This window comes from Suricata suricatta, chromosome 5 (genome assembly GCF_006229205.1).
Source record: "Suricata suricatta isolate VVHF042 chromosome 5, meerkat_22Aug2017_6uvM2_HiC, whole genome shotgun sequence".
Taxonomy (NCBI): domain Eukaryota; kingdom Metazoa; phylum Chordata; class Mammalia; order Carnivora; family Herpestidae; genus Suricata; species Suricata suricatta.
The window spans coordinates 80,565,440-80,588,022 of record NC_043704.1 but is presented as its reverse complement, the minus strand read 5'-3'; the positions used below and the strand labels follow the sequence as shown (position 1 = coordinate 80,588,022).

The following is a 22,583-nucleotide window of genomic DNA, read 5'->3' as shown; positions in this document are numbered from 1 at the left end:
CACAATAAGCTAATATATAGAAAACTATTTGCAAGACAAAATGAGAGGTTTGACAAATGTAAGAGACTCTGTCACTATTCTTATTGGTGTTATAAAAACTAAAAGCTAAAAAGAACCAAATCCCATGTACTGCTTATTATCCAATAACCTTTTTTTTTTTTTTTTTAAACTAACTACACTGGCCAGGCAGTGGGGATGCAAAGAGGAAATAACAGACAGCCTCCATGCTTGGAACATGAAAGGCCTAGGAAGTGTCGGTACGATTGATGGTGTAAGTTTAACGTGCTAGGACAAAGCCTGGGCTGGACTTTGGCAGGAGCTTTGCTCCTTTTTAGCGATAGTACAGGTAGATGGCAGTGCTAAAGATAAGAACTTCAAAATCAGAAATTCAACTGGTATGCTCCAGAATAAACTAGGATTAAGGGTGAGGAGAGTTCTTTTTAAAAAGGTTGAGCTCATACTATGTTCCAGGCACTTTCACATCTGTTATCTTCATAAAAAGTTAGGTAGTATTATGCCCATTTTGCAGATGAGGAAGCTGAGACTCAAGGCAATTGGGTTCATAAAACCAGAAAGTGTAAAGCCTAAATGTAAACCCAAGTCATTCAATCGCAAGCTTGGTGATTTTCCCAGGACTCATTGTGTTCTAAACTACGCAGTGTTTTAATAGAACTCATCCCATGCTCATTTTGAATGATCTTATTTCTTGGATTACTTTTTCTAAGGAGAAAGACTGATCTGTGATGAGAGAGATTTGACAGTAACCTCTTCCACTGTCATTTCCTCTTACACGTCCTAAGATAAATTCCTTTCCTCCGATTGCACTTTCCTGATTTCTTCCTCACCTCCAACCCCAATGAAATTGTCAAGGTGTAAAGAATCCCAACAAATGAAGAGCCTATAGATAGAGGTTCTTGCCTTCTCAGTGGCTGGCCTATAAACTGTGAAACAAAACACACTGAACGATAAAAGGAGGCTGCCGTACAATTTTGCTCAAGGAGCCTAGCTAGACCACAACCTGTCCATTTCTTAATGTTGTGGAGCCATGAAGAACCTATGATCTATAGGAGTCTATGTGCTTGTCACACTTGCCTATTTTACAGATAACAAGAACCTGAGACCCAAGAGGTTGAAAGACCTGCCCAATATCACACACTAGTGAGAGGCAGAGTACGGATTAGAACCTAGGTCTCTCGACTCTCAGGCCAATGCTCTTCTACTAAAATAGGTTGTCTCTTTAACTGTCCCTCCCCCCCCCACCCCGCCCCATTAACATCTCAACTTAAATGAGATCATGGCTCTTTCAAAAGAAAGCTCAATGCTGCTGTCTCTGTAAAGCTCAGAAGCCAGGCCCCTCTTTGGACTCTGCTCTGATCAGTTCACATCCTCATCTAAAAAACAGGAAGTAGCTTTGGTTTTAGCTCTGATAGCATATTCTGGGGGTGGGAAAGGGGGATTTGGGGAAGAGAGTTCCTGTAGATTATGGTCAAAAGCAGTCAGCAGACACATTACTCTTGCTTGAAGGGGAAGATACATGGTCAGATATGTAAGGGGAAGATAAGTTTTATCTTTGAGTCCTAACCAGAACATGTCCTCAGCAAGAGCTTCCCCATGCCCTGGATGGGGGTGAGGGGAGGATTCTCCCACAATTCTGTTCTGATGCAACTGGATGTCAGGGTGGGAGTTAGGGTAGGAGTACCAGGGTGGGAAAGTTTGCACAAACCTTCTATAACCTCCAGTGCTTCCCCTACCCTCAGCCAGCACCCACAACTTCCCCTGCCAAGGGAGAAAGGAGGAACATATTATTTGGTTTAATAATTTATACAAATTGAAAAGTTTACTGTGTAAAATAAAGGGGACTTTGGAGGGCAACAGAGAAATTAAAATTCCTGAGTCCTCCCCCAAAGGGTGGAGGTGTGGAGATGATACCTCTTGATGACCTTGACTTGGAGTGTAACAATCTGATTGTATGACCAATGGGCCTGAAATAAGCAAGTAACTCCTCCCTTTGATGGTTAGCCAAGTTTTGTCTTAGGATCACATCCAATCTTAGCATTTGTCAGCCTGGGACATCAAAGAACACAGACCCAGACCCACGGATACTTTGTGTTAGTGGTTCTCAAACCTGGCAGCCCATCAGAATTGTCTGGGGTGCTCATTACTAATTAAATTCCCAGAAACCAACCCAGAGACTATTAGGTAGATCTGGGCTAGGGCCTAGGAATCTTCATTTTCAACAAGCAAACCGAGTATAAGAACCAATGATCTGGTTCAATCCCATCCATCCAGCTGTCAAAATTTTACATGAGATGCTGGTTTTATAGCAAAGAAAACTGAGATGCCAAAAATAGGTTAGTGTCAGAACATGAACTTAAACTCAGTCTCCTGCCACTTGATGTGATATCTCTGTCAGCACCTTCACATATGGCTTTCATCCTTCAGCTCACCAGTCCCCCCTAAGGATCAGTGGTACCCATTCATCCAATCCACAGAGGATTCAGAGCTGCTCAGGTACTCTGAGTTCCCACTTGATTCATTGGTGGAAATGGCTGGTAAGGGGTTGGGATGAAGGTATGTTCTGTATTCTAGTGGGTTAATAGGGGAAGGTCCAGCTGATGGCTTCTAAGGCATACTACCCAGTTGCTTGGTCAGAAAGAACAGTCAGTCCATAGAAGTGACCTGGAGGAGTCGGGGTGGTAGAAGAAGAGGGCTGAAGGGGAGAGTAGTAGTGGATGAAGTCACTGAGGTATCATGAGGCCAGACCATTTAGGGCCCTTTAGGCCACATATGTATCTTTGGTTTTTGCTCTGAGCCACTGCAGGATTTTGAGCCAGAGAGTGGCATAATCTGACATATTTTCCCATGGGTACTCTGATGCAATAGTGAGAACAGGCTGGGGTAGAATCAAGGAATCCAGATAGGAGGATTTGTAGTAATCCAGGGGACAGAGGATGGCAGGTCAGATCAGCGTGGCAGAAATGGAGTGCTGAGAGGTGATGGGAACCTGAGTATTTTTTAAAAGTAGAGCTAACAGGTTTTCTGATAGATTGGCTATGAGATATGAGCTAAAGAAGGGGTCAAGGATGGTGCCCAGTGTTTTCTCTGGAGCAACGGGCAGGTTGGAGTTAACATCAACAGAATTGGAGAAAGCTGTGGGTGGAGAAGGTTTGTGGGAGGGACATCAGGAGTTCAGTTTTGGATATGCTGAGTCACTGTCGCTCACGTGGTATTTAAATAAAGTCTCACGCCTGGATGAGGTCATCAAGAGACTGAATACAGACAGAAAAGAGGGTTGAGGCCCTTGCCTGTGGACCACCAGCACCAAGAGGTTAGAGAGATGGGAAATCAGTGAAAGACACTGAAAAGGGATAACCACTGGGGTAGCTGAAAAACAGGAATGTATGGAATCTTAGAAGCCAAGTGAATAGTATTTTCAGGAATAAGGAGAGATTGGGTCAAATGCCACTGATGAGTTAAGTAAGATCAAGTATGAGAATGGACCTTTGGATTTAGCTATGAAAGGACACGGGTAACCTAGAGAGCAGCATTTGACTCCTGACCTCACACAGTCCCAGTTTGATTACTGACTGTCATTTTGGGCTCCTTTATTGTTATTTTCTCTTCTCAATTAGGTGGTAGATTTTGCAACAACAGGGATGATGAGTCAGCAAAGCTCCAAATGGGTTCTTCTGGTCTGTAAGACCTTCTAGAGCCTGCTGTAGGTCCTGATACAGTTCGCTATCAGGCCCACCTGAATACTTCTCTCACCGGGACATTGACCTAGAACAATTTTCCATATGCCTTGCTTACCTTGGATGCAGAATTTCAGCTCCTTGGGGTCAGTAACAACTTTCCTGCTTTCCCGTATCACAGCCCGGTTCTTCTTGGTTTCTCCCCAGAGATTGGTGCCACCATACATGCTGGGAATGTTGAGAATGGCAATGCCTTCAAGGAAGATGTTGCTCAGGTCTACCCCAACCCCATCACACTGAAGGGTAGAGAGAAAAGGTCATTTGTTAGTGTTCTCAGTATATTCCAACCCAAGGCTGTATGTGTGTGTGTGTGTGTGTGTGGCAGGGGCTCACATGAAGGGCATGACAGGTCCTCAGCCACCAGCATGCCTCTGTCAGATGCTGAATCTTGGGCAAAGCTGCTGAGGTCTAATGCTTTGGCCACTGTAGTGGACTGGAGGAGATGCGATTCTGGTCGGCTCAGAACTAGAAGGAACCAGAGGTTCTCTATAGATGTAGGAGGGCGTCAGGGATGATTCACAAGACAGCTCCAAACCCATACTCCAGTTCAACCTCATTATCATCAATTCTGTCCCTGTATAACCATTTTGAAGATATGACGGGACACAGAGCCCAGAACCCAACGCATAGATTTTCAACAAAGGACAGAGAAGTTCACTTCACTCCCTTTTATTTTATCCCTCCTGTGATAAGCACAAGATTTGAAGACTGGAAGGCTTTCAGATACAGCATAGGGAATACAGTCTATGGTACTGTAATAGCATTGTATGGTGACAGATGGTAGCTATGCTTGTGGTGAACAGTGTAAGGCACAGATTTGTTGAGTCACTATGTTGTACACCTGAAACTAATGTAACATTGTGTGTCAACCATACTTCAGTAATAAAGAAAAGAAGATTTGAAAGGCTTTCAGAAAATGCCTGTCTCCCAGATCTGCATTCTAAGTGCAATTTTGGCATATGTTCTTGCTGAAATAGCAGAATTTCTTTATTCAATCTCTACCACCCACATCCCCCACCAGGTACAAAAGGCCAGAAGGCTTGAAAGTGCCTGTCACATATATCTACAATCAGTCTACTTTTGGCATACTGTTTACCAATGCAGCAAGAAATATATTAGTTCTGATCTTTGTTCCTCAGGATTGTAGGTAGTTTACTTCACTTACAGAAGGAAAAAAGCCAGACCCAGAGAGGTGAGCTAAGTTATTCAAGGTTGTACAGCTGATTATATAAAAAAAATCAAGGGTTCAAAGTTAGGGAATTTGACTGTAAAGCCCAAGGTCTTAATCTTATTGTGAGGCAGGAAAAATGAAAAGCATGCAATAAAAATCCACTGTCTTTGAGGTTCCCTACAAATCCAAACTTCCAGAGATTTCTCAACAGAGGAGGAACAGGAAGGTTGGGCTGGTTGCCATTCATATTTGCTTACCTCCTGATTTCTTTGAAGCTCTTAATTTATGGCACCTTATCCTCTCCATGGCTTGCCCCCCAACTATGAAATGGAATGCAGTGAGCTTCTCTTGCGATCAGAAACCCATATCTTCACTGGGAAGTTCTGATTATTTGAAAGGTTGTCTCTTTATGTTGAACCACATTCTCTATCTGCTTCTACCTATTGGTCCCATTCTTCCTGCTGAAGCCAGACAGATTGACCTTCCTTCTTCCTCCAAGGGGACAGCCCACTAGATACATGATGACAATCATCATCATCACTGTTCATATGTATTAAGCACTGCCATATGCCAGGTAAGCTTTTGTATACATCTCACGTATTACCTTAATAATCTTGGCTATCTCCTCTTTATATGTGCAGAAACGAGGCAAATAAGTAGTTAAGTAACTTGCTCAAAGTCATACAACGTACAAATGCAAGCACAAAGATTTGACGGCAGGCAGGCAGAGGCTAAGTCCCAAGGCCTCCTTTATTTCTCCTCCCTCTCACACAACCATTCAGTTGTGCATCCTCTGGGTTGAACACTGTTAACTCTCTCAGCCCCTTCTGTGGGACTTGGTTTCCAGACTCTCCCCATTCTGGTTGCCCTACTCTACATGGACTACTATTTGTTACACTCCTGTTCTGTATGGTCTCCAGCACTGAAAAATAACACCAATCACAGGATCTGATGGCACCGGTGTCTGTGGCAGGAGCACTTCCTGGGGCTGGGTTCCTCTCACACTATCACTCCCCAGAAAAGAGATAATGTGGGAAGCCCAGGTAAGGGTGTAACACATGCCACCCTTTATCATTATCCTTATTATTAAATATGGCCACAGTTGCACTAGCTCTTTTATTAGCAGCTAGATGACAGCTGACTCACTTCAGCTTGAATGGTGGTTGTCCCGGACCCTCCTCCCATTATCTACTTCTCAGCCAGCTTTTCCCTATTGTGAACTTGTACAGGTATTTTCTTGGTAAGTTTATTTATTTGGTGGGGGGAAAGAATGAATGAATCTAAGCAGGCTCCATGCCATCACCGCAGAGTCAAATGCAGGGCTCAATCTCACACACCATGAGATCATGACCTGAGCTGAAATCAAGAATCAGATGCTTAACCAACTGAGCCACCCAGGCGCCCCACATAGGTATTTTTTCCCCATTTGGGCACTTTTAAAATAACTTAGACATAAGGCTTTACATTTATGTCAATCAATTCCATCTGGTTCTTAGCCTAAGACCCTTCTGTCCACCTAGTTTATTTTAAATCCTCATTCTATGACCCCTTGCCATAGCCTTCCTATCATTTAAGTATTAAGTTATTAAAACATATCTATAAAGGGCAAACACAGAGACCAAGCCCTCTCCCAGGCCATTTAAGACAGCAGACACCGCATTAAACAGCCCTCTAGGTGTGGCCGCCCTACTGGGGCTACAACCTCTGGACTGGACTGTCAGTCTACTTTTCATTACAATCTGGAATCATGGATATTAAAAATGAGAGTGCCTTAGAAGAATGTGCCCTATCTTTCATAAATTAGGGCCAGAGAGGTTTAGGAACTTGCATGTGGTCGCTCAATTTACTAATGGTGGAGCCAATTTAGTATCCAGGTCTCCAGACCTCAATCTTGTGTTTTCTCCACTAAAGCATAAGACTGTGCTGAGATCCAATGGCATTTCCTAAATGACCACCCAACAACTTCTACCAGAAAAGGAATAAGAGGACTCATATTAAATCACTAATATCTGTGTGCAAAGGGCAAATAGTTGGTTAATAATTTATTCCAGAAACTTGCCAGGGACTGGGATGTCTTCTTTTCTACTTATTTTGAAAACTGGGACATTTGTCCATTTGCCTCTCATTGGATCAATCCCACTCTGTTTTGTAGATTTGTCAACATGGCCCCCCGAAAGACATGTATGTAGGTTTGTCCAGCAATTTGGATTCTAGCGTGTGTGTTTTCCAAGGTCAGTTAGGTCTCTATTTATCTACTTCGGGCTCTGGTATCTACCTTTACCACCTGGTCTTCCAATTCTTGTTAGGGCTACTCTCTCTTGAAAAAGATACAAACTCTTTTGGAGGCAAAGTCTTAATGAGCTATCCTTTCCATGTTCTTTTTTGCTTCAAACATTGTCTAATATTCTGCTTGGCCTTCCACTTCAAGTTGAGTTGCTTTTGTGCATTCACACCTGGTTGCATGCCCACACTCTGCTTTTGCATGCATGTGTGCAGTCCCCTGAAAGCATCAGCTCAACCCAGAGCTCCCTGTTACTGTCATGGTTATTTTCAAACTCTTTTCTTTCCAATAGAATTAATGAATTGTTCAAAATTTATTTTGGAATCGTTTCTATCCTTCTATCCTTTATATATACATTTTTACTTAAGGATTTAGGCTAGAATCCCACTGGGTCAGACTTTTCCCCAAATTCTCTGAAGCGTGGCTTCAGCTCTCTGGCCCCAACTCTGTGGCCCGGCACTGTCTTCCTGTATCTGGCACTGTCTTCCTGTATCCATAACACCTCTGAGACAAAACGGTCACTTTCCTTCTTGTTGTAGTTACTTCCACACCATCTCAATTTACTTATTGTTGGTTAAAATGTCCCTTCCCTTCCAGAGGTGATAATAATAGTATTAGCAGCTCATGTTTGGCAAGAACTTCCTTGGGCACCATGCTGGTTCTTCCCCTGCAGTCTCTCGATGGCACCACTGCGACCCTCAAATGACAGGGCCTGACAGGGGTTAAGGAGCTTGCTCAAATCTACACAAACTTGCCCCTCTATAAGCTGGCAGAGCTAGGATGCAAACCCCGGCAGTCAGAGGCTAGATCCCACTCTGGAGACGAAAGAGTCAGTGAGGCAAATCATCAGGACTTTTGCTGATGCTAGACTTAGAGCAAAATTAAACTCCAGCTGTTGTCTGAATAATTGAAATCTTCCCACCACTAAGTCTTGCAGAGTACTTAGAGCAGCACCCGGCACATCGATGTTGGATATCAGTATTAGATCTTGCCTCTGTGCCAGCTTTGTTAAAAAAACAAAAACAAAAAGTATACCACTAGCATGGCCTTGGCATGTCATATTCCACAGTCATCTTTTTTCCTACTGAAGTTTTAAGTGTACCCTGTCCCCTCCATCTCCAGGCATAACCAGCTAGAAAAGTTAGCTATTAACTTGGTAAGTTGTTAACCTCTCTCCAGAAGAGCAAACACTCCTCCCTCTGCTTTCAGATAGATTGCCCCCTTCCCCCATTACGTCTTGGGTCATAGGCAGACTGAGGCAAATAGAAGAGATGGGAGGAGCCGAGGGGCTGTTGGACAGTAGGTGCCCCCACCTTTGGAATGTACCTATTTGAAAACTGAGAGGAAATGCAGTGTCTTGGAAAGAGCTCGCCTGGGCTTGAAGACAGAGATATGAATTTAAATCTTGGCTCTGTGACGTTGGCGGCTGTGTGATTCTGCAATGGTTTCTTAACCTCTTGGAGCTTTAGTTTGTCGTCTGTAAAATGGGGCTGGGGTGGTGGAATAACTTCTACTTTAGGGTTTGGTTGGTCTCTGGAAGGCAGTAGCATTCCATAACTGTCTACGTTATTACAGTTAATACTATTACCTGTACCACGAGGCATACTTCAGCCTGAAATCATTGTCCCCCTACCTGAGACCTTGCTAGAAGAATTTTAATGGCCTCTTGGCCCAACCCAAGCTTGTGACGGCCTTGCCAGCCCATACCTGCATGTCCGTTCTCTGGGGTTTTTGGCCTAGACATCACACAGATTTCTTTCAGAACCCTAAACCCACGTGGGTCTCGGGAAAAGCGGAAAGCCGCAGTGTCGGATTTGGGAAAGTGGAGCTGAGGGTGGTACACTTGTTGGCCTAAATAGAATATCTGCCCGGGGCTGCTCCCGAGCGGGTTCCTGAGCTAAATCCTCCACCAGTTCCATGACGTCATCGGGCCCCCTCCCCCTGCTTCGGCCCTGGGGCTTCAGGGGAGAGCGCAAGGAGGGCGGCGGTCCCTGAGCGCACTTCAGCCTTCCCTAGCCTAGGCCTGGGCTACCGGGCTCCTCTCCAAGCCGTGGCTGCGCTGAACCCAGGTATTTATAGCCGGCTCTGGGGCTGAAACAGAGCGCTCTTGTCCCCGGCAGCGAGCGCGCACACGCCCGAAGTCGTGCTCACAGTCACACTGGGACGGCGGGCCGCCTGGGTCCGAGGCGGCGCTGCAGGCACGGGGTGGGGCGGGGAGCTTTGAGTCCAGCTCGGCTCCTGCGCCCTTGGAAGCGGTTCAGGTTTCTGCCGGAGCCTCGGCCCGGAGCGGTCCGCGCCTGCCTCCTCCCAGGGCGGACTGCGCCGGCCCGCTGCTGTCGGCCACGTTCACCACTGCCTCCCTTGCGAAGACAATACCCACAGTTCTGGTTTCATTGTGAGCCGGGCTTGGTTTGTTTGGCGGAGGGCTTGTGCATAAGTAACCAGAAGACTGGGTTAGGAAGCCGCAGCCCGCACTTCCGTGCAAAACCAAAGCACTGCGAATACGTATTCATCTATCCCTCCCAACCGCCCTATGCCCCGCTCCCCCCATCCCCTGGCCTTGATCTCTTGGATCCCTAAAATCCCCATCATTCTGGGCAGAACTCGGACCCGGCAAGATCTCCGTGCGCCGCGACAGAGGCAAAGAGCCGAGGAGGTGAGGGAGGCATTGATGCTTCCCTGCCCCGGCTGAGGGCTTTTCCGCGCTCCAGGACCTGCCGGCCTCGTTGACCTGAAAAAGGCGGCGGATCTGAACCTCCTCCCCGCTGAGCGAGGCTGCCTCCATTTCAGCCCTGTCGATCCTATTTCTGAAGGTCCTTAGAGAAGGAGATCCCATAATTTACTTGATGACCTGTTTCAGTTTTTAGCAGCTAGGAAATTCTCCCTTCTTCTAACCTCGATTCACGGTGCCACGGATTACGTCGAATGTTTCCGCTTTAGAACGCAGATGGTTTGGTTTTATCCTCTTGCTGTTGGGCTGTGTCTGTCTGCTCTCTGGAATGACCCGACCCCTTCCAGGCCAGATCGGAGATGTAACCCAGGCCTTAGTCGCTCTGGGGCCTATGTCCCCGTTAGGCTTGAAATTCTTTCCTGCGTTCCCTGCCACTGCCTTACCTTGGTTTCTCCCTCCCATCTTTGAGGTCTCCTTCTTAGTCTTCCTTCTTAAATCTTTTTATTATGGGTATTTTTAAGTCCATAGGAAAGTAGAGAGAATAAGAAATCCTATGTGCCCCAAATCTCACCTCAGCAGTTAGCGACTCACAGCTAAATCTTGATTTAACCCTGCCCCAGTTCATTCCCCCTTTTCCGTACTGAATTCTTTTATGGGAAATTCTTGATAGTCTATCATTTCCTCTATAAATACTTATCTTTAATGATGAGTCTTACAAAAAGAATTACCCCAATATTATCATTCTTAAAAAGTAACAATTCTTTAATACCAATATATATCCAGTAATTCAAATTTCCTTGATAATCTCACTGTTAAAAATAATTGGCTTGTCTAAAAGGTCTATAGATTTGTTTGATATGTCTCTTAGGTGTCTTTTGATCTATAAATTCCCTGCCCGTTTTTCCTTATATTTTAATATTTATTGAAGGAAATGGGTCAATTGTGCATACAAATCACTTCAGGATTATTGAAATACAGATTCTGATCAGGAGATCTGAGGTAGGGCCTGAGGCTGCACCTCCATGTGCTCCCAGATGAATCTGACGCTGGTGTGAGGGACCACACTTTGAGAAGTAAGGCTGTAGTATTTCCCAGATTCCGGATTTTGCTGATTGCGTATCTAAGATGTCTTTAAAGCATATTCCCAGTTTAACTCCTGTATGTCCATTATATTGGTATTTATAGATTTAGAGGCTTGATCAGATTCAAGGTTGACATTTAAAATCAAAGCTAAGTAATTGATTATCTAAAATTTGAGTACATTTGACACTTGAGTTGACTTTTTGGCAAGACTACTTTATCAGTGGGGGTATTTCCTAGTGCATCTCATTAGGATGTTATAGTTTTGCTTGTCTTTTTTCCTTTTTTTTTTTTTTTTTTGCTCATATTCAGATTGGTTAGTGGGTTTCAGTGTGGTCACCCTGAATCTTCCATTATAGAGCTCTTAATTAGTGCATGATGCCTTGTTTAGACACATTATCATAGTCCCTTAGTGGAAGGATGCCCTTGAGCACATCCTAGTACCCCTTCTGTGCTTTTCTTTGGAATCTCTACAAATGTCATTTTCTCCATGAATTCTTCCCTGTCCACTCTCTAAAAAGGGCCTCTCTCTTCTCTGAGCCTGTGTTCTCATATAATCAAAGCTTTAAATGGTTATTCAGTCCAATCACTTCATTTTATAGATGAGAAAAATGAAAATTAAATTGGAATGGCCCAATGTCACATAGTTGATCAGAAATCAGCAGATCTGACATTAGACTTTTGGTCATTCAGATTAACAACTAATAGGTCATGAGTGATTTTGTAAAGAGGGATTTTGGCAGCTGGATGAAGGCCTAAGCACAGAATCTGAGAATGGTAAAGCCAGATGGAACATCAGATCTGGTAATCTCTAATTACCAAAATGAGAACAATGAGGTGTAGAGTTGGTAATTAGAGATTACACAGCTAACTCCTGTAGGAGCTAGGGCTTAACTAGGGACTGTAGGGTGGGTAGGAGCAGAGGGAACAGAGTCAGAACAGCCGTTCGGTTTGGGGGCAAATAGGGTGGAGAGAGAAGATGGGATCGAAGGGGTAAAATGATTGAGGAGAAGGGTTTTCATGGATGTTTGAGGTAGAGAAGATACTCGATGAATACATGTTGGATAAATGCACACAGGGAGGAAGACGTTGGAGTGCCTAGGGTGGAAGTAGGTGGAGTGGAAGAGAAGTGGGAGACACTGGTCTGGGGACGATACTGTAGTGCTTTCCTGCCCTACAGAGTGAGAAATGGGGGCGGAAGTGTTTTTTGAAGAGTGAAGTAGGGAAGTACTGTACAGTGTCTAGGGAAAACAATATTTCAGTTACAGTGGGGAGGAAGAGAGAGGGCTGAGGAAGAGGTGGGCGATATCCAGACACACTTGAATAGGTTCTGAAGGGCTGAGGGTTGGCTGACATAAAAACCTGACCGAGATCCTCCACCCCCTTTTTTCAGGGAACAGGATGCTGATAGGCATCAGGCAAAAAGAAAGCACGCGTACAACCCTGTATAGCTCCAGTGTCCTGTAGGGCCCAGGTGAGAATGGGGGTGGTGCTCATTTACGGTGAGAACATTTCTGTGTTGGTAGGTGGGTAGGGTGTTCTGCCAATTGGCTTGGCAAGTTGGAATGTAAGTTAGATTATTGAGAAAGCTGGGCACTAGTCCAAGGTGTCCTTTGGTTTGAAAAGAAGAAAGTTGCTGAGGAAGGGGGTAAGCTGGACTCTAGCAAAGGCCAGTTGTGGTAGCTGAAAGTGGTCTGCACATAAGCCAGAGTCGGGCCTACCTGCTTTTATTTCTGTACTCACTCCCTACACTGCCAGTCACATTTTTTAAACCTGTTAAAATCCTACCTGTCCAGCTCAAAACCTATCTCTTCTATAAGGCTTTTCCCAATGCTCTAGGTAGAAACTGATCTTTTCCTTCTCTGAATTTTCATTGCTTTGTTTCTCTCTCAAATGTGGAATGTATATTCTGCTATGTATTATTCACCTGTCCCCAGGAGGCTTTCAGCTCCTGGAGGATAGGGACCATATGTTGCAAAGCTCTATGTCTTCCATAGTACCTGGCATGCCTTCTCCACATTAGATGTCCAGTATAACTGGTTATTGAAAGAAAGAATGTGTGGAGAAATCCCAAAATGGAAACCAAGGTGTTCTTTAAAGAAATCTTGTCAGGTTTCTTTCCTTCTAGATGAATTTCCACAACTTCCGAGGATGAATATATTAAGCGAATAAAGTGGACATTCAAATGTCTCTCCCCAGGTTAGGGAGAGATAAGGGAGGTTAATCCAAGTCTGAAAGAAGTAGTCCTCTGATCACCGCTAAGGGAAATCTATAGCCGAACAGCTTGTAACAAGAATAGGGCACATGGGGCATGATTTACATGAGAGAGACATTAAGAGACAGAAGACAAAAGCATTCACTCATCTATCAAGAATGATGAAAACCTACTTACTCTGTGCTAGACCCTGGGGGATGGAGCAGAAATGGGACACAGTCCTTGTCTTCAAGGTGCTCACAGCAGGTCAGTGCTAGAGGCAGTGGTGTGCTGCTAAATGCTTAACAGCAGGATCTCCAGAAAAAAAAGCAGCAGCAGCTCTGATTGTGGTGTTGCATGGTATAAATACTCCCACTATGGTCAATTTCAAGCTACCAACGTGACGTCACGGAAAGTGGGGTTGGAACTGATGCGCCAGCAAGCCAGCTGAGCACATCTCTGAGAAGGAGGGAGATATCTGCATGTCTCTGGGGCCTATGGCCAGAGCAGAGACATTTACTAGCAGTGAAAGAAAAGCAGCCAGGGCAAACAATGATGCCTGTTTCCCCAGAAAAGCACTGAAGAGGGTATTTTTAGTGACAATAAGCTGATATGTATCCTGAGGGAAGAAAAGGTGATAAATTGAGTGGTGTGAATGAGTGATGACAACATTATTGGAAAGATAGTCCAGTAGTATCCATATTTTTAAAAAAAGGCTGGCATGTGGATAAACCTTGCAGGACATGGCTTTCCCTGCATTCAGTGTTATGTAATATTAAGGTATATTATTTTCTAACTAACTGTTATGAGCCAGATACTTTATATATCTTTTGTCTAATCCTTGCAACCCTGCAGTGTTGGTATTTGGATTTTCATTGTTACAGATGAGGAAACATGGACTTAGTGAAACTAAGAAAGGTCCTTCTTTTCCGAATTTATCCAGGGTTGTGGTAAGCTCCATGGGCCTGAAGATTTCCTGCACGAAATGCAAACAATCAGCTTAAGAGACAGTCCAACTTAGACAGCATGTACCTGATGCCTGTTAACCTTGTGCTTTGTTACCTATGAGACCACTTTTTGAGTATTATAGATACAGGGACTGGAGCCTTCAGTTTAAGGAGGACACTGGAAAAAATGGAGTCTATCGAGAGAAGAGTGGTCAGGATAGTCATGGATCTGTATACTGAGTCACATGAGGAGTGGGGCATGTTTAGCTCAGTGAGGATAAGAGATGATGTGGAAGCCAGATCTTCAGCGCTGTGAAGGGCAGTCACATGGAGGAGCAAGAAGGAATGTTCTGTGTGCCACCAGAGGGTGGAAATAGGCCCAGTGGATGGATAGGGAACTCAGTCATGCATCCCACAAACACTTATTGTACACCTATTTTGTTCCAAGCATAAGGGGACCATTTGACAGGAGGAGGATCTGGCGATGAACAGGACATACATCCTTGTTCAACACTGGAAGAACTTTCTGAAACTCCGAGCTGTCCAGCAATGGAACCGGGTTTTCAGGAAAAGCAGTGAGCTTCCTATGCTTGGAGTACCCAGGAAGAGGCTGGGTGTGCACGTATCAGAATGTGCCAGAATGAATCTTTTTGTTGCACGGTAAATAGGACTAAATCCCCTTCCAGTTCAGAGTCTACATTCAGCCTTGCTTTGGCAGGCTGGAGTGCTGTACTGAAAATGTGTCATCCTGACCCCCCCCCACCAGCTTCACCCACCCAGCTGTGTGCTCTGTGTTCGCTGACAGTGAGCTGTGGTGGGCCAGATAGCCTGGAAAGTGGCTGCCAGGTGTGACAGGGATGATGGAGTTTTGGCGGGTTTTGTGGGCTCAGGGACGCAGCATTGACGCCATGTACACACAACCTGCTTAAGAACATCCCAATGGCAGAAAATGTTTTCTTCCTCTTCAGCCCTCCTCTGTTGCTGTGCCAGGAGGGCACAGTGGTGCCTTTGAGAGGGGCAGCTGGAAGGGGGTGTTGGCAGGGAGGATGGAAGTAGAACATTGCAGCTGGGGGGGGGGGGGCACCAAATTCATTTCCAGGAGTGAGCCTGCGCTGGGTGCCAGTTTCCAAAACAAAACTGCTGTTTCTCAGAGCTCATGGTGGTGGGTTGCCTCAGGGTTGGACAGAAGGCAAAGCCATTTCCTATACACTGCTCTACCCTCCCTGAATTAAAAAACAAAACAAAACAAAACAACAAAACCCTCCAAACTGGTATACTGAGGCATTCTTGCTCTGGATGCAGATGAACAGGCTTCGCTGTCTGTCTCTGTTGCTCAGGCCAACTTGGGGTGAATAGGGCTTTCTGAAGGGTCCAGCTTTCCGGCGGACAGAGCAGGGCTGACTGCCCAGGACACAGCTCAGGGGCAGGTAGGCTTCTGGGCCATAAGAGAGGGCTCCGAAGGGAAACCCCTTCTTCTGCCTTTCAGGGTCACTTCCTCTGATGCCATGGCTGCCCGGCACTGACTGTTACATGGGCCCTGCCCACTCCCTGTCTTAACTCTCTTCAGTGGGAAAGAAGTGGGAGAACTATGGCATTTCCTGCCCTGGGTTGACAGTTGTCTCAGACCCTCTGCTGCTTTCAGAGGTCCCAGCAACAACTCAGGGATGGGTGTGGGAGGACGTCCCATTCAAGGCAGTTAGAAGGCCCAAGTGCCAGGCGGCCAGCTCAGCCACCTCCTCCTTTGTGTTTCAAATGCAGCAAGGTGGGTCCCTTTTATTTTGGTGGCTTTCAACCAGAAAGTATTGCTTGAGGCTGGTCAAGTGGTCATTTCTATTAGTGTTTACGCTAATTATGGGATTTTTTTTAACACTTTGGTTCAATTTTATAATTAATAACTATAGAGCAATGACTATAGAGCATTTCAGGCACTGGGCTAGGCCTGGGGATACAGAATGGGTAGTAAGACAGAGTCCTTGCTTCAGACAGCTGACTGCCTAATACATATGCCAGATCCAAAATGGGAGCCCCGCCGTCCACACCGAGAGATAGGCATTAGGCGGAAAGTAGAGCATAATACAGAGGTCATTTCCTTCGGGAAGTGCTGTGGCCCTGTGGGCTGGATACTCATCTGATCCTAGAGTTCTTACTTATCTTTAGGAGACTCAGTTTTCTAGTATTAAAATGGGAATGATATACAATGTGCAGGGTTGTTTTAAGGATTAAATAAGGCGTGTATGAAGATGCCAGGACAAAGTTGTTGCAAGGTAAATGACTGTTGATCCTAATGGACTTCAGATATAACATGTATGTGTGCACAGGGTATTTATCTGATCCTTTGTTAGGTTATAGACACTCCTGAGTCAGTTCTTCCACCTTCTTAATTCCTCTTCTGTAGAAGACGAGGATCAGCAAGTTTATGACCTCCCTAAGATAGATAAGGGCCAACAAATAATACTTGTATATTCTCTCTGTTGTGATATTCTCTGTAATATTCCCATCTGTTACGTAAACCAGTGGTAGAAACAGGAAAAGACCGGAATGGTTCTGTTCCCTGAGGTTCCTGAATCTCCTGAGAATGGAGATGAAGATGATGACTTCTTCTCGATATTCTAAAAAGTCTAAAAGAAATGATACATTTCCCACTGATAGAAGCTCACAGTTGATCATTACTTAGAAGATGCATTTGTTTGTAGACCTAGCTTAGGAAAGTTATTCTTTCACTAAAGGACCTTGATGGTAGAAAAATTAAGCTCACCGGGGCAGAGGTTAGCCCAGCCCAACCCATTGCGGGGGAGGGGGAGTGCCTCTTAACCCAACATACTGCCACATGACCCCAATTCCGGTCATCTGAGATCACCGAGGGCCTCATCTAGCCACTGTGCCTTGTATCTCCCGCTGCTTTGTGAAAATACGCACATGAGAATGCATCCTTAAAAGTTATTCCAAGGTCCTTGGAAGACACAAAGTATGTATAGCCAGGAGTCTGCAGACAAAGAAAATCAAAGCAATTCAAAAAGAACAAAAGAAGTGGAAAAGAACAAGGAAATAAAAGCATATGGATGAATGGAGGCTTGAAGTGAAATATAGGATACACATTTGTGGGGGATGAAAAAGAGGGATGCTTAAGAGAGGGAAAAAGTTATGGGGCTGAAACTGGAAGCAAACAGTGGTATGCTTATGAGAAAATTGACAGAAATCATTTCTTCTTATTTGGCTGAAAGATTTTAAGGATCAGAGAAGGAAACCTGTAGCCAGTACATGGCAGAAAGAGGCAGAGAGGGAGGATCGAGCTGTGTTGAAAAATGGGTAAATATGTAAGAAATCAAAGAATCAGAGAGGTCCCTCTATAATCTTGATTAAAATTTTTTTTAATGTTTATTTATTTTTGAAAGGGAGGGGGAAGGGGCAGAAAGAGAGGGAGACACAGAATTTGAAGCAGGCTCCAGGCTCTGAGCTGTCAGCACAGAGCCTGACATGGGGCTCAAACTCACAAACTGCGAGATCATGACTTCAGCTGAAGTCAAGACACTTAATTGAGCCACTCAGGTGCCCCTAGAATCCTGATTTTAAAGAAACAAAAGCTAATATTCTTACAGGGTTAAAACAAGGCCTGCATTATAACAGTGCTGAGTCGACCGCTGAGATTGTGGGCTGCTTTTCTTTTCTGCCCCTCTATAGTGTAAAGTTCTACTGTGAATTTGGGTTACTTTTACAATCAGGAGAATTGCCCCCGTAGCAGGAGGGAGCAGGAAGGAACTGAGGTAGGGACACCAGCAGCGGTGAGGACAGGGTGATGGTCAGGAAGGAATGTCAGGTGGCCAGAGCTGCCCTGGACGGTCTCACGGTGAGGATGGCGCTGGAGTGATGGAGCCACCCTGGCCCTGACTGTGGAAGGGAACAATCCAGAGGAAGGATATCTCACTTAGGCCCACTGCAGCCTTCCTTTGACTCTAAGGTTTGCTGTGTAATCAGATTTCCACCTTTTTATTTTCCAGGAATTCAAAATCCCTTTGAATGCTCTTCTCACCTCTCCTTTCCCTGGGAGCATGTTTTCATTTCATTCCCTTGGATTTGCAGCTGGGCCGTTGGGCTGAGCGTCTGGCCAGTTCCTACCTTCATTACTCCAAGCTCTGAAGGGCTCTCCTTGCCCACACAGAGAAGGTTGGAATGCCAGAAGAGGCCACAGAGCCTGTAGATTTCTTCCCCTCTCATTTTAGAGCGTGTGATATTGTAGGTGGAACTGAGGCAGAGTAAGGATGCCCCCAGTCAGGCCTTGTGCCACCTAACTGGCCCGGGTGAGCTTGGCCAAGCTACTTTACCTGTAAAGTCCTTGATTTCTCTCTTTTGAAAAATAATGGCACTTGACTGGATTGGGGTAGCTAAAGGTATCTGCCCACTCTTAAAATAACCTGATGCATTATTTACTAACTCCTTTACATGTACAGGGCTGTGCTAAATGTCAGTTTTAGGATTCTGGATTCTCATAGACAAGTCCCATACCATGGTAAGGATCAGCTATCCCTACCACAGTGCCCAACATGCTTTTGTAAAATTAAGTGTTTAAAAATAGAGATGAAATTCACATAAGACAGAATTAACTATTTGAAAGTGTATAATTCAGTGGCATTTAGTGCTTCCACTCACACTGTCTTTTCAACGTGTTAGAAGAACACAGTCATTTGGGTGGGTTCCATTTTGTTGTAATAACGAAATGCTGCACTGCGTCTCTGAGCTTGCTTAGCCTCTTGTGAGCTCGCATGCGGGAAATTCTCTAGGTCTGGGTTGTTGGGTCCTGTGGTCTACAAATACGTATTCAGTGCAGTGTATATTGCTAAACCCCTCGGGCAAATGGTCACCACTTGCATTTCCATGGCAGCTGCTAAGGTTCCTACTTCTGCTCCTTCTCATCTCTGGGGGTGGGGGCAATGACAGGGTTAGGGTGGGATGGGGTATGGAGACCACAGAGCCATTAAGAGTAGCCAACTGGGTGCACCTGGGTGGCTCAGTCGGTTAAGCATCCGACTTTGGCTCAGGTCATGATCTCATGGTTCGTGGGTTTGAGCCCTGTGTCAGGCTCTGTGCTGACCACTGGCTCAGAGCCTGGAGCCTGTCTTCATATCCTGTGACTCCTCTCTCTGACCCTCCCCTGCTCACGCTGTCTCTCTCTCTCTCAAAAATAAATAAAAACATTAAAAAATTAAAAAAAAAAGTAGCCAACTGGCTCTATCAACATCAGCATGGGGAGGTCTCAGGAACATCTTGGTGAATGAAAACGGCAAGTTGCAGGGCACAAAAGGACTGTGGGGAAACTCAGTTCTATCTGTAATATTCTATTTTATTATTATTTAAATTTTTTAAAATGTTTATTTAATTCTGAGAGAGAGAGAGAGACAGAGCATGAGCAAGGGAGGGGCAGAGAGAGAGGGAGACACAGAATCCAAAGCAGGCTCCAGGCTCTGAGCTGTCAGCACAGAGCCCAATGCGGGGCTCAAACTCATGAACTACGAGATCATGACCTGAGCCAAAGTCGGATGCCCAACCAACGGAGCCACTCAGGTGCCCCTGATTAAACCGTACTTGAAGGGAATAAAACAAAATATTGGCAAATATTTCTAAGTGAGGGAGGGAACTGGGATATTGTTCCCAAGACTTTGTTGCATTTAAAAAAATCCTCAATTAAATGTTGTGGGGTGGGGGGAACTGATGTGCGGATTCCCAAAATATACTGGATAACATTTTTTTTTGAGCAGCTTCCAAATTTGGATTCACTTTTCCCCATGCAGAAATTCATATTAGTGGAGCCAGCTAGCCTTCCCTTGTGAACATTGTTTTAAAGTAGATAAAATATCAAGGAATTTTGGAAGTTCTTATTTTTAGCCAGTAAAATGAAAAATTTCCACAGCATGTAAAATAAGTGCTCGAGTTGAAGCCTGCCTGGTTGGCTCCACCTAGCTATGATCACGTCTAAAAACCTTTCCAAAGCTATTCTGGGCCTGGGGTGGGGGAGGTGACTCACTGTGTCCCTCCCTCACCCCGGCCCCTATCTGTTTATTCAGGTGAAATCAGATTAAAATGAACCTTAATGGCAGCTTCAGGAGGGAAGAGAAGTCAGAGACTAAGAGGCCCGGAGAGAAGCCTGAGACCAGTGATGATGACAGTCATGTGAGTGACATGCTGGCTTCTTAATTAGCGTCAGCCACAATTTACAGAGGACCCATTTTCCAGGAACAACACTCACGTTCATAGTTGCTGGAAAGGAAGCATTTAGAGCAAGCATTTCCAATATTTGTTATGTTCTCTTTTTGATAAAGGCAAAAATCTCATGCCTACTTTTAATGCTATCTGAAATGTTAAAATAAATAAAAGTGTGTGAATAAAAGGAGATCATACATGCCCCATACTTAGTTGAGAATATAGGCTCTAAACTGAAGTGTTAAGTACTGCCTTGAAAGTCCTGGGTTTTGGGCAAATCTGGATTTGGAAGCCTGACCTGACCATCCATAGGCTGTAGACCTCAAGGGAGCCCTTTGCCTTCTCTCAGCTTCTATCCCCTACTCTGGAAAGGTGATGACACTTGCCACTTAGGGCTGCTTTGCAGAGTCTGGGAGGCACTTAGTTCCATTGCTAGTTTAAAAAAAAAAACCATGAAAACTTTAATCTGGATAATAGCCTTGGGAAATAGCCTAACCCCTTTCCCCCCATTTTATAGATAAGAATACTGAGGTCCAGACACACTATTCAGCAAGTTATTTGACCTAATTACAGAGCTGGGCTAACCTCCTGGTCTTGTGTGTCTGGGCCAGGCCCCTTTCAAAGTGCCTGCTCTGGCCGAGTGTCTGCAGGTGAGGAGATGTAGCGTTACCGTCTCCCTGGCTGGAGTCCCTGAGCAGCTCAAAAGAGCATCTAGAGTAATCTGGCTCCTGTGGTTCCCCAGGGCACCTGCATCTAATTTCTTTAGCACTAGTTAAGTGAGTATACTATACTAACCAGCTGTCAACTGGGCTGTAAGCTTCCAGAGAAGCAACCGAGCCTCCTAGTCCTTCTCAACAAGCCACTAGCCTCAGAGAAGCAGGTGGTGTTTCCTGTGAGAGACTTTTAATGGAGACCTTCCCTGCCTGTTCTCAGGTTAGCTTTAAAGTTTTACCCCAGGGGCGCCTGGGTGGCTCAGTAGGTTAAGCGGCCGGCTTCAGCTCAGGCCATGATCTCATGGTTTGTGGGTTCGAGCCCCATGTCGGGCTCTGTGCTGACAGCTCAGAGCCTGGAGCCTGCTTCAGATTCTGTGTCTCCCTCTGTTTCTGATCCTACCCTGCTCGCACTGTCTCTTAAAAAAAAATAAAGTTTTACCACTTTTATTTTTCCCAGCATGACGCGCACATGCGCACGCGCGCGCGCGCACACACACACACACACACACACACAGCAACTACACAGACTTTACTATCTGTTCCCCTCAACCCCTAGGAGTTTATTCTGTTTCTCAAATTTCTGAACCTCTCAGCCTCAGCTTCCTGACACATAAAGACGTGAATATTTGCCCTCAATATTTGATGGATCAAAATAAAACGAGATGTTGCATGGGGAAGCATTTTGCAAACTTTAAGGCAGAACTCTGACTCTCCTGTGGTCCAGCGTGAACTGATTCCTTTCTCAAATGAGCAGGTTAGGACTGTGTCTTCTGTTCTTTTAAAGCATTTCTCAGCAGACCCACCTGGCTGCCTCAACGGAGAGGGAACCAAATGGGCCCATATTCAACACAGGAGGAAAAAACTGTATCTATGCTGAGGAATTCACTGAATTTTTAACACTTTTAAGGTAAATCTCTACTGGGTTCAAACTAAATTCATTCCAGGAGTCCTCGAATCTTTTCTCTTACCAGTTTCCAGCAATAGAATCTTAGTCAAGTTACGTGATGTTTCTGAGCTTCAGATTCTTTATTTAAAAAAATGTGATGAGGGGCACCTGGGTGGCTCAATTGGCTAAGCGTTAGACTTTGGCTCAGGTCATGATCTCACAGTTTGTTGAGTCCCAGCCTCATGTTGGGCTCTGTGCTGACAGCTCAGAACCTGGAGCCTGCTTAGGATTCTGTGTCTCCTTCTCTCTGCCCCTCCCCTGCTTGTGCTCTCTCTCTCTCTCTTAAAAATAAATAAACATTTAAAAAATGTGATGACATTCACCTCACTGGTGAGGACACATTATGGTAGGCGGCTGAAGCATGTGACTTTTTCCTCTTCCCTTTGCACTTTTCTGTTTACCCTCCTAAACGTCTGTGCTCAGCTTGCTTTTCCATGAAATGGGAATAATAACACCTGACCTATGCAGCTCATAGGGTTGCTGTGTGACAATGCAATAAAAGCTGAGATAGGGTTTTGAAAGTGGTGATGGGTAATATAAACACCTGTATGCAGTTATTCTTGGGGTCACTGACCTCGAACTGATGAGTGTGCTGGTCCTCATGGGCCTGGGCTGTTGTGCGTAGGGGCCATATTT

General features: G+C 45.1%; 1 protein-coding gene across 3 annotated transcripts in view; it reads right to left on the bottom strand.

The window, feature by feature from the left end:
- Nucleotides 1–22,583, bottom strand: part of DGKG (diacylglycerol kinase gamma) — a 210,241-nt gene that overhangs the window by 42,559 nt on the left and 145,099 nt on the right. For all 3 annotated transcript variants that reach the window (XM_029939689.1, XM_029939690.1, XM_029939692.1), the window contains one exon: nucleotides 3,811–3,988. In XM_029939689.1, coding sequence (XP_029795549.1) covers nucleotides 3,811–3,988 — 178 coding nt within the window. The remainder of the gene's footprint in view (nucleotides 1–3,810; nucleotides 3,989–22,583) is intronic.